The 12,108-nt window shown below is 40.9% G+C and overlaps 1 protein-coding gene across 7 annotated transcripts in view; it reads left to right on the top strand.

Moving 5' to 3' along the window:
- The first annotated feature begins 33 nt into the window (after positions 1–33).
- Grk4 (G protein-coupled receptor kinase 4) overlaps positions 34–12,108 on the top strand; it is a 92,568-nt gene continuing 80,493 nt past the window's right edge. The window contains exons 1-4 of one of the 7 annotated variants that reach the window (XM_040746946.1): positions 582–758; positions 3,251–3,346; positions 7,260–7,372; positions 9,058–9,132. In XM_040746946.1, coding sequence (XP_040602880.1) covers positions 707–758; positions 3,251–3,346; positions 7,260–7,372; positions 9,058–9,132 — 336 coding nt within the window. In that variant the 5' untranslated portion in view covers positions 582–706. Of the gene's footprint in view, positions 759–3,250; positions 3,347–7,259; positions 7,373–8,155; positions 8,301–9,057; positions 9,133–12,108 lie in introns of those variants that run through there. The other 6 variants (XM_040746942.1, XM_040746943.1, XM_040746945.1 and 3 more) reach the window with 6 other exon arrangements.

Genomic DNA, 12,108 nt, shown 5'->3' on the forward strand with positions numbered 1-12,108 from the left:
CTCTGGAGGAAAGCCGTTAGCCGGGGCCGGGCTGCCGTGCGAGTTATCTGGCAGCCGCGGCGGCGGCGGCTACTGTAGCCGTCGCCGCCAGAGACGGCTCTCCCGTAAGTGATCTTCTCCGTCGGGTGGGGCGCGGCGGAGACTCAGGCCGCCCCAGGACCCGGCGCTGAGGGGAGAGTTACGCGCCCTGGGCTCGGGCGATGATGCTAGGAGGAGTTCGAGCGACCGCGCGCAGGCGCCCAGAGCGGAGACCCATCGCCTGAACCGCAAGATAGCTGGAGCCCGTGGCGAGCCTTCCTCGGGCCTGCCTTCGCACCGACGGCGACGGCGACGGCGACGGCGGCGACAGCGACAGCGACAGCGACGGCGCCCCTGGTGGCAGTGGTGGCGACGCCAGAAGAAGCAGAAGAAGAAGCGGCGGAAGAAGCCGCGATCGCGGCCGGGCAGCACCCAGAAACCCTGTCTCCCGCCGGACGAGGTATGCGCGGAGCCTGCGGCTGCGGCTGTGGCTTCCAGGTCTCCTCCCCACCAGCCTTCCCCGCCTCCTTTGCCCGCACCCCGAAAAGTTCGATCCCCACCGCCGCCACCGCCGCCGCCTCCGCTGCCGCTGCCACCACCGCCTCCGCCTTCGCCGCCGCCTTCGCCGCCGCCTCCACCACCACCACCTCCACCACCACCACGGCGTCGGCGGCGCAAACGACGGACCATGGAACTCGAGAACCTAATGGCCAACACTCTCCTGCTGAAGGCTCGTCAAGGTAGGTGCACCCCAGGCGCCCGGTCTCTGAGGAACCAAAGTTCTTCGGGGGAATCCTGATCTCCGTGAGACCTTCACATTGTCCTCTAAGGGAGCTTTGATCCCAACGAACTAGCCCTGGGTTCCTGCTGCTGCTTTGCCAGTGTCAGCAAATGGTCAATCTGGGCTAACCTTTGTTGTGTTTTGAGACAGTAGCGCTTGCCTAACGTGCACTAAGGGCTGAGTACCATCCCATCCTCAGCGCTGCTAATTTGAAAGAGTATGGAAAGGTATGAAATGTACACTCATTTCTTAGGGTTTCTGGATTACACAAGCAAAGGTGCCTGGGAAGTAGCCGTATAAGATACTATTAAGAAGCTTCAATGTGTTTATCTCACAGAATGGTGACTACATTCTCCGAGAAAAAACTAATGAGTAACAGAGAAATGTTTTTGATCTTCAGAGGCAGGCGGATCACTGTGAGTTCGAGACCAGCCTGGTCTACCAAGTGAGTTCCAGGACAGCCTCCAAAGCCACAGGGAAACCCTGTCTCGAAAAACCAAAAAAAAAAAAAAAAAAAAAAAAGTTTTTTGCTCCATTCCAAGTTCATTTATGTCCTAAGTGCTTTTCAGGAGGAAGAATCTTAATTGGAAAACATTGGTTTTCAACACTGGAAACCCTGAAAAGAAACACTGTAAGAAATTCCTGAAGTTATAGTGAGTGGTGTCTAGGATTAGATTCCAAAGTTAGGGCTTTGCCATCCCTGTGAGTAAAGAGTGGTGAAGAAGACTGAAGCAGGAAGATCCTACATTCAGGGGCACTCCAAGCTTCCTACTCTGTCTTCAAACCACTGAGCAGTGGAGGCTAGCAGCATATAATACAAAATAACCAAAAAAGACATCACCCTTTAAATATTTATGTGCTAATATTATTTGAGTTGAACTGAGCATGAGTGGGAGGAACCAGGTTTTTTTTTTTTTGTTTTTTGTTTTTGTTTTTACAAGACAGGGTTTCTCTATATTGTATTGGAGGCTATCGGACCAGCCCGGCCTCGAACTCACAGAGATCCTCCTGCCTCTGCCTCTCGAGTGCTGGGATTAAAGGCGTACGCCACCAACGCCCGGCTGACTAATTTTTTCTAATCACTTATTGTGTAGCTTATTAATCTTCTCTCCCTTAATTACGATATAGAGGAGGGGGCTAGAGAGATGGCTCTGTGGTTAAGAGCATTTGTTTCTTTTGCAGAGAACCTAGATTTGGTTCCTAGCACCCACATGGTGGCTCATAGCCTTCCATAATCCCAGTTCCAGAGGATCTGACATCTTCTTCTGACCTCCATGGAAGCCAGGCATATGCATGGTACACATATGTAAATTTGGGCAAAACACTGACACATATAAAATAAAGTGAATCTAAAATAAAAAAAGAATATGGAGGAGGTACTTTGTTTTTGTTGTTAGGGATGGAACACAGGCCTCCATAACATGTATATGCTCTTATCACTGAATTCTATTTCCATACATACCAGACTGTGTACTTTGGTGTTTGTTTTTTGCTTTGGTTTTTGGTTTTTGGATTTTCAAGACAGGGCTTCTCTGTGTAGCTTTGGAGCCTGTCCTGGAACGCTCTGTAGACCAGGCTGGCCTGGAACTCGCAGAGCTCCACTTGCCTCTGCCATCTGAGTGCTTGGATTAAAGGCTTGAGCCTCCACTGCCTGGCCTATGTACTTTTTTTTTCTTAAAGGGATTTTAAAAAATAGTGTGTATGTGTCTATCTGTCTCTACCTCCCACTGCCTAGCCCTGCCATGTCTGTGTGGGGAGTGTAGCCTCTGTAGAGGCCAGAAGAGGATATTGGATCTCTTAGATTTGGGGTTACAGGCAGTTGTGAGCTACCAAATGTGGGTGCTGGAAGTAAAACTCAGGTCCTACACAAGACAAGTATGCATCTTTAACCTTTTCTCTCACCATATTTTTGTTTTCTCATTGACCATTGCATCTACAGTACTTTTAAGGTGTTTGACACATGTTAGGTGCTTAATAAATATTTGTTTAAAAAAATAAATATCTGCTGAACCAGTATTTATAAGTACCACTGTACAGGGTCATGTTGGATCTAGTGTACAGATTTTAGAAATGGAAGCTGAGAAATTTTATACTTAATTAAACTGACACCTAGTTGAGACAAATTATTATAAACTTCATTTTAATGAATCTACTCAAATAGTAAATTATATTAAAGATAGTAATATTTACAATAGAATATTTTTTACCATGAAAAAAATCTTGTTTATTGTGAATACTATATTGATAACGATATTTTAATAAAGAAACAAACAAAAAAGAATTTTGGTGAGGGCTAGGTGTGATAATATAGCTGTGTAACCTCAGCATGAAGAAAGGTAATGTAGAAGGATCCAGAACTCAAGGCCTACTTGGACTACATAGCGAGACCCTGTCTCAAAAACAAAAACAAAACCCACATTTAAATCTAAATCCTTATCTTTTCAAATTTAGCAGGACTTAGCAAAAAGAGTGGTCGTAGTAGAAAGTGGAGAGAGCTCCTGAAGTTGCCCCCAGTCAGCCAGTGTGCTGAGCTAAGAGACGCCATCGGTGAGTAAGTAGTGCCTCTTATGTCCGGAGGGTGTCTGACATTACATCTAAATTAAAAACAAATTAAATTATTTTTTTAACTGTCTGTGTATGGCTTTGTACATATGAGTGCCTGTGGTAACCAAAAGAAGGTGTTAGATCTCCTGGATCTGAAGTTGCAGGCTAATGTGAACCACAGTGTGAGCACTAGAAATTGGATCCAAGTCCATGCTGATGCAAATAGCCATCATGACCACAGCCAAGTCCTGTTTCTGTTCTTTTTTTTTTTTTTTTTCTCTCATGATTTATCTGCTTCATGGAACTTGCAGGCCAGAGATCCAAGGCTGTCCATTTTCAAAGCATTCCTTGGTTCTGATACTGCTGCCCAAATAACTCAGGAGGAAAAGGTGACGATCTCTGCATTCTTCCTATCCTGGATAGGGCGCAGCATGTTAGGTTACTAAGAGAAAACATGTTAAAGGAAGTACGTGTTAAAGCATTAGGGGAACACATAGTGTCCTCCTGTGGGAAATGAGAAATGTAAAATGGTGAGAGTGCTCTGACCTCAGAATACAATCTGCATGAGATAGAGACAGTGCACTCCAAATACTTCAAGAGCATTTAGATTAAAGAGAAGCCTTTCTCATGGTTGACCCATTGAGGAGGGAAACTGAAGAGTGAGATCTGTTTTCTGCACAGAAGAGAAACTTTGACCTTAGAGTGTTGTGGCTGAGAACCATAACAGGAACAGACTCAGCTAGAACTCAGGCTGAGTTACAATTGTCGGAAGAGTGGTTCTAAAGATGATTTTGTCCTCTTTGTTAATACCAACTACAGACAGTATCAGGAAAATAAGGATAGTGAAGAGGAAGCAGTAGCCTGCGTCTCAGCAATGAACTTCTTGTTTAGGGAATATCTACCAGTTCCTCTAGGCTTGTATATTCCAGGGTATCTTTGAGTTCTTCTCCAGTAGGTAGGAACAGAGTCCCTCTTTGAGCCAACCTTCTAATCTTGGAGAATTAAATCACTGATCAGTGGTGACTTATGAAAATAAATAAATAAATGTGCACAATTCAATGCTTTATTTAGATATATTTTTTGATACCTTTATGTAGGCTAGGCTAGACTTGAATTTGCTACACAGTTAAGGATCACCTTGATCTTCTGATCTTGCTTTTACTTCCCAAGTGCTAAGATTATGGGCATGTACTGCCATACATGGTATATATCATGGTATATCTGAAGCTAAGAATGGAACCCAAGGGCATTGTGTATGCTATATAAGCACTCTGCCTACTGAACTCAATCTCTAGCTCCCTTGCCTAGACATTTCCATATTTAAACCCAGTGATCTAAAAAGAATGGCTTAGACTCCCAGAATTACTTGATATTAATAAGCTCTATAGTGGAGGGATTTGTTATGATTTGCTCACTTACTGTAATTCTTCAGCTTTAGAGTAACTTTTGGAAACCAGCTATGTCTGTCCATTTCAAGTTGTCAGCCACTATCTTAGTTCACCGTTGTGAAAATACCATGATCAAAACAACTTGGGTAGAAAAGGATTTATTTAAATTTACAACTCTTAGGTCATACTTCATCACCAAGAGAAATCAAAAGCAGGACCTCATGGTAGGAACCTGGAGGCAAAAACTGAAGCAAAGGCCATGGAGGAAAGCCGCTTACTGGCTTGCTTCCTATGACTTGCTCAGTGTGCCTTCATATATATTCCAGGACCACCTGCCCAAGGGTGGAACCACCCACAACGAGCTGGGCCCACCCATGTCAATCATTAGTCAAGACTTACCTATAGGCCACTTTTATGGAGATATTTTTCTATTAAGATTCTCTTTTCCTGGGACTGGAGAGATAGCTCAATAGTAATGAGTGCAAGTTGCTCTTACAGAAGACCTGGGTTCAATTCCCAGCACCTACACTGTGGCATACAGACATCCTAAAGTCCAGTTTTAGGGGATTCAGTGACTTCTTCTAACTTTAAAGTATTCATACACATAAAATAAATCTAAAGAAAAACTTCCCTCTTCCTAGATATGTCTAGGAAGATTTGTATTGACAAAAACCAACAAGTGTAGCCACTACTAGAAGAGAAACTGGCCTCCTTCCCTCCTGTCTCCTTCCTATCCCCCTCTAGTCTCCCTCCTCTCCCCTTCCCCCCATTCCACTCCCTTCCTTTTCCTTTCCTCCCCTCTCCTTTTTTTTAAAATTTATTTACTATGTATATAATGTTCTGCCTGCATGTATACCTACACACAAGAAGAGGGCAACAGATTTCATTATAGTTGGTTGTGAGCCACCATGTGGTTGCTGGGAATTGAACTCAGAACCTCTGAAAGAGTAGTCAGTGCTCTTAATCTCTGAGCCATCTCTCCAGCCCTTCTCTCTCCTTTTGTTTTTAATTAGCATACAAAGTAATGGGCCTGTGCAGTAGTACTCATATTTAATACCAACATTTTGGAGGTAGAGGCAGAAGTGTGTGGATCTCTGTGTGTTCTAAGACAGCCTGGTTTACATAGGAAGTTATAGGCTAGCCAGGACTACATAATGAGACCCTGTCTCATAACAAAAAAAAAACAAAAAACAAAAAAACCAAAAACAAAATGGTTTCACTGTTGCATTTTAATCCACATATATCATTAGACTTGCCTTCCCCTGCTGCTGAGCATGGCTTTCTTGCTGAAGGTTAACTTGTTACAAGCATTGATTTTGTTTTAGAATTTTTTTGGGGGGAGTGGGGTTTGAGATATGATTTCTTTGGGTAGCCCTGGCTGTTCTGGAACTCACTCTGTATACCAAGTTGGCCTTAGACTCACAGCGATTGCCTGCCTCTGCCTCCCTAGTGCTGGGATTAAAGGTGTGTACCACCACTACCTGGCTGAGCCACCTGGAACATTAGGGCCTTATTCTCAGAACAATATCACTAAGGTAAGGGGAGGCAAGGGATACAATATTTCCTATATGGAAAAGAAAAAATAAGCAAATTATACAACGAGAAGTTAAAAATCATTAAGCACAAAAACCCCAAACAAATCAATAATCATAAATAATTTAAATGTTGTTTGCAAGTATCAAAATATCAAGATGGAGAAAGATTTAAAAATTTTTGATTTTAGTACATTGCTGCATACCCAATTTATTCTAGATATCTAGGGTGGGTGAAGTAGTAAAGAGATCCCTTTATGTTCCCGTCTTAGTCTTTTTCAAGTTAGACTTTGCAAATTCTTACTAATTCTAGTTGTTTTGGGGTCTACCTTAGTGTTGGTTGGTTGGTGGTTGGTTTTTTTTTTTTTTTTGAGATAGGATCTTACCATGTAACCCAGGCTGTCCTTGAATGTACAGTCCTCCTGCCTCAGCCTCCAGAATGCTGTGATTATAAGCATATGCCACCACAATCAGTTCACTTATTTTGTTTTCATTTATTTGTATTTATTCATTATTTATATTTGTATATGTGTCTGTATACCTTTGTGTATGTGCATGTATAGGCTAGACAACATTAGGTATCTTCCTTGGTCATTCTCCATCTTATTTTTTTGAGACAGTCTCTCACTGAACCTGGAGCTTGGCAATTCAGTTAGACTATCTGGTCAGTGAGTACCTGAACTCTGCCTGTCTTCACTTCTTCAGCCCTGGGATTACAGGAACACCCCACCATACTTTTTATGTGGGTACTTCATATGTGAACTCAGGTCCTCATGCTTCTGTAGGAAGCACTTTACCAACTCAGACATCTCCTAGCCCCTGCTTGAGTCTTTTAAATGTATGATAACTGAGTTTTAATCAGTAAATAGAGCAATAGTTTAGAAATAATAGAAATACCATTTTTGACTTTCATTATATTAAGTGAAAACAGAAAGTGGATTAAGAATAGAACTTAATATATAGTAACTACTATTCTTATCTCTCCCCTTTACCCAGAAAAGGATTTTAGCAGTCTTTGTGACAAGCAGCCAATAGGAAGACTTCTTTTCAGACAATTCTGTGATACAAAACCAGATCTAAAGAGATGTGTTGAATTCTTGGATGCAGTGGTGAGTGATTCATCTCAGGGGTGTCTGATTTTGTGGTTTTTAATACTAAAAACTAGACTTGGCAAAGATAGTAGTTGTCTTGGTTTCATATTTCCTTCCTTTGATCCTTCCCTCTCTTTTTTTTTTTTTTTGCACATGCTTCTTTAATTCTCACTGGAGATTCTTTATCTCACTTTATTGAGACAGTATCTTTAAAGAAACAAAAGGAGGTTTGATAAGCAGGTTTTGACATACATATATTGAAATGTTGATGGTACCTTTAAATTATACATCCTGGATCTGATCATAAAATCTTATATGTCTGAGTCCTTATTTGTTTCCCTGTTGCTAGTCTAGGTGCTGCTGAAGTGACTTGGTAATAGTTTAACTACTAAGGGATTGTCAGTAGACAGACATCCTGGTCATCCACAGTAACACCATCAACTGACTAGGAAATATGATCTCACTGTTTATGCCATGCATTCACCTACTTTACAGGGTCAAAAACAAATAAATAAAATATAAATCCATAGCTGGCAGAAAAGTTATACAACTGAATGTTTTCTTTGGATATAGATATTTGGCAAACACTGTCAGCTCCCTAGTCCTAATCCTTTTTTCAAAGATATTTTGAGAATTTTATACATGAGTACCATTTTCTTTCAAAGCCATGACCTCTTCTTTAATTATTTTCTCTCTCTCTTTCTCTCTCTGTGTGTGTGTGTGTGTCTGTCTGTCTGTCTGTCTGTCTGTCTCTTTCTCCCTTCCCTCTCTTTTTGAGATAGGGTCTCACTTTGTAACGAAGCTGGTCTGTACCTCACTTTGTAGGTCAGGGCTCTCACAATGATCTTGGCCTGTCCTTGAACTTGTAGCAATCCTGCCTCCAACTCCTGATTGCTGAGGTTATAGGCATGTACAACCTCCTGGTTCCTGACAAATGTGAAACACAGTAAGAGATGAATGCTGCTCTTCATCTTGCTTTCTCCTTTAAGAAATATTTTCTTTTATGTATGAGAACCTGCATGTTTGTGTGGATGTGTGCCATATGTATGTCTGGTGCCTCTGGTGCCAGAAGATGATGTTGGATCCTTTGGAACTGGTGTTATAGGTTATCGTGAGTCACCCACCATGCAGGCTCTGAGAACTTAACCTGACTCCTCAGCAAGAGCATTAAGTATACTTAACTGCCAACCATCTTGTTAGCCCTGTTTTCTTCTTTTTTATAAGCTTATGGGCTGATCTTTATAAGCTTTAGGGTTGATTTTTCCTGCTCAGTGGATCCTTTCTAGAAACACCTTCATGGAAATTTCTAGGGATATGTTTCCATGATGGGTCTAAATCCATTGAAATTGACAATGAAGATTAACATACTCCACATCCACCCTCACTGACTTTTTTTTTTTTTTTTTGACACAGGATTTCTCTGTGTAGCCCTGGATGTCCTGGAACACATTCTGTAGACCAGGCTGGCCTCGAACTCGCAGAGATCAGTCTGCCTCTGCCTCTCAAATGCTAATATCCCTGACATTTTTACCTCAACATTGTCCTTACATTCTTGGAGAGCTATTCAAATTTAGCCCATAGAACCGTTCTCTGGTTCTGAAGGTGCCATGTAAGGTCATAAGTCAGATAATTTAAAGCATTATGAAATACTGTTGGTGAGTAACATCAGTAACCTTTCTCTTTTTCCTAATATCTCCAATCAGGCAGAGTATGAAGTTACAATTGAAGAGGAACAAAAAGAGTTTGGGCTATCCATCTTACATAGATTCTTCAAAGAGGTATGGTTTCTTTTTTTCTAATAAAGATTTTTGTAAGTAGCATGAAGTATATAGCTCTTTTTAACACTTTTTTTGATAAGATATAATAAATACATTAAAGGTTTTAATTTCTTACAAATGTTTCTCTTTTGTGTTTTTGTTTAAATTAAGTAACAAACTGATTTAAAGAATTTAATTCTGTTTTATTTGTATAATTTGAACTAACATTTTTTTCCTAAAAGTTTTTCTTTTTTTTTTAAAGATTTATTTATTTATTATGTATACAGTGTTCTGTCTGCATTATGTCCACAGGCCAGAAGAGGGCACCAGATCTCATTACAGATGGTTGTGAGCCACCATGTGGTTGCTCAGGACCTCTGTAAGAACAGTCAGTGCTCTTCACTTCTGAGCTATCCCTCCAGCCCCAAGTTTTTATGTCTTAGTATTTATTCCTTCTTAAAAACAAATCTGTTTACTTATTTGTTTTTTTATATAATTTTTAAAAATTTATTTTATGTGTATTGGTGTGAAGGTGTCAGATCTCCTAGAACTAGAGTTACAGAATGTTGTAAATTGCCATGTGGGTACTGGGTATTGAATCCAGGTCCTCTGAAAGAGCAGCCAGTGTTCTTAACCACTGAGCCATGTCACTACCCTGTTTATTTTTATTTTACTTTAGTTTGTAAGATTCATTTATATCCATACAGTCAGGGGTCTCTCTCTGCAGTAGTGGTTGGCCCAGAACTTTCTTTGCATACTGACTGGCCTCAGGCCCACAGATATCTGTTTACCTCAAGGACTATTCCTGGCCACTATGCCTGGCCAAATCTCTTCTGTTTTAATGTGTACCTCAGGGACTCTTCTTATACATTTCTCCTTAGTTTGTGGTTTGTTTGTTTGTTTGTTTGTTTGTTTTGTCACATCACAATGAATCTCTAGTTTTCTGGGGTTTTGTTTTTTAAAAAATGTTAATGGGTGTTTTGCTCCTTTGTTTGTCCACCACATGTACATAGAGGAGGGCACCAGGTCCCCTGCTACTGAAATTACAGACTGTTGTGGGTTGTTGTGTGGATGCTGGAAGTTAAACCTGGGTCCTCTGGAAGAGCAGCCAGTGAGTGCTATTAACTGCTGAGCCATCTCTCCAGCCCAGTTTTTATATCTCTTGACTTAGTAAGTTCTTGAAGTTTAGTGTATTGCCATATTAATACAAGCAGAGTCCTTTGCCAAAGGGTAGAAGATATATCCTGACATGTTAGATCTACCACCAAAGAAAGCATTTTTTGTTTGTTTTGTTTTTGAGACAGGGTTTCTCTATATAGCAAACATGAGGGCCCAAGTGTAGATCACCAGCACTCATATAAAAAATTGATACATACTTGTTGTTTTAGTGCTGGGGCAGTGGAGATATGAGCAACTTAGGGCCTTGATGACCAGCTCATCTAGCAGTTTAGTAAGCTCCAGGTCCAATAAGAGACACTGTCTCAAAAAGTAAGACAAACGTAGGAAGATATTCAGTGTTGATCTCTGACCTCCACATGTGCATGTATAGATGCTGATATCTGCACACGCACACACACACACACACACACACACACACACAGAGAGAGAAGCTCTATAATATAGCAGTAGAAGAGGAACAGTGATAACAATGGTAGTTAACATTAGTGACTACTCCTCTAAGCCTTATGCATGTAATAAATCACTTCATCTTCACATCAACCTGGTGATGTACTTACTATTTTTATGTGATAGGATTGAAAAATGTAGTTACATAACTTATCCATATTTGTACAGCTAGTAGATATTGGTGCCAGGGTCAAATATGTAGAGACTGAGGTATCACATAGGAGAAGGACAGGGACTGATTTGTGAAACCAAAACTTCAGCCTTGTAGAAAATAGGGGGAAATGGGGATAGAAAAATTTGAATAAGAGGGAATCAAAAATAAAAAGGGGAAAATTAGTTGTGATTTTTTTTAACACAGTAGGGTAATTATTAGTTGAAACACTTGAAGTGACTATAAGAGTATGAAATTCTCAGGCTACATCAATAATGGTTAGATAGGAATGAGAGATAGAAATTCCTCTGATGAATACACATTGCTGTAGAGGCATTGAATTATTATAATGTACCCCATAAAGATAAACAGAGTTTAGGCCAGGTATGGTGATGCACATCTTTAATCCCCAGCACTCAGGAGGCAGAAGCATGTGGATCTTTGCGAGTTTGAGACCAGCTTGGTTACATAGTGAGTTTCATCCATGCTAGCCAGGACTACATCCTGAGACTGACTCAAAAAATAACAAAAAAGAATAAAAGATATCCAAGAGGGAAAAAAGAAAATGTAAGAAGGGGCAAGCCTGTTCTCTAGACCAGTGGTTCTCGACCTATGGGTCATGTTCTCTGGCTGGGTGGGGGATGGATTGGGGGGTGTCAAATGACCCTTTCACAGGAGTCACCAAAGATATTGGAAATATCAGATATTTTACATTATGATTCATAACAGTAGCAAAATTGTATTTACGAAGCAGCAACAAAAATAATTTTATGGCCGGGCGGTGGTGGCACACGCCTTTAATCCCAGCACTCGGGAGGCAGAGGCAGGCGGATCTCTGTGAGTTCGAGGCCGGGCTGGTCCGACAGCCTCCAAAACAACACAGAGAAACCCTGTCTTGTAAAACAAACAAACAAACAAACAAAAAAACTAATAATTTTATGGTTGGGATTTGGCCACAACATGAGGAACTGTAATTAAAGAGTTATAGCATTACAAAGGTTGAGAACCTCTGCTCTAGACAGACATTAATCCTTTTAGGAGAACTCTGTACTTATGACCTAAACCTTTCTCAGAGATCCTACATCCCAATGTCTTTGAAATGACAGTTAAATCTCAACATGAGTTTTAGAGAGATATGATAGTCTAACTACAGCATTTGGTGAAAGATGTTTATGAATTTCTTTTATCCCCTTTTTCTTTTTTATGTATTTGTATGTGTG

This window comes from Mesocricetus auratus, unplaced genomic scaffold (genome assembly GCF_017639785.1).
Source record: "Mesocricetus auratus isolate SY011 unplaced genomic scaffold, BCM_Maur_2.0 Super-Scaffold_100006, whole genome shotgun sequence".
Taxonomy (NCBI): Eukaryota; Metazoa; Chordata; class Mammalia; order Rodentia; family Cricetidae; genus Mesocricetus; species Mesocricetus auratus.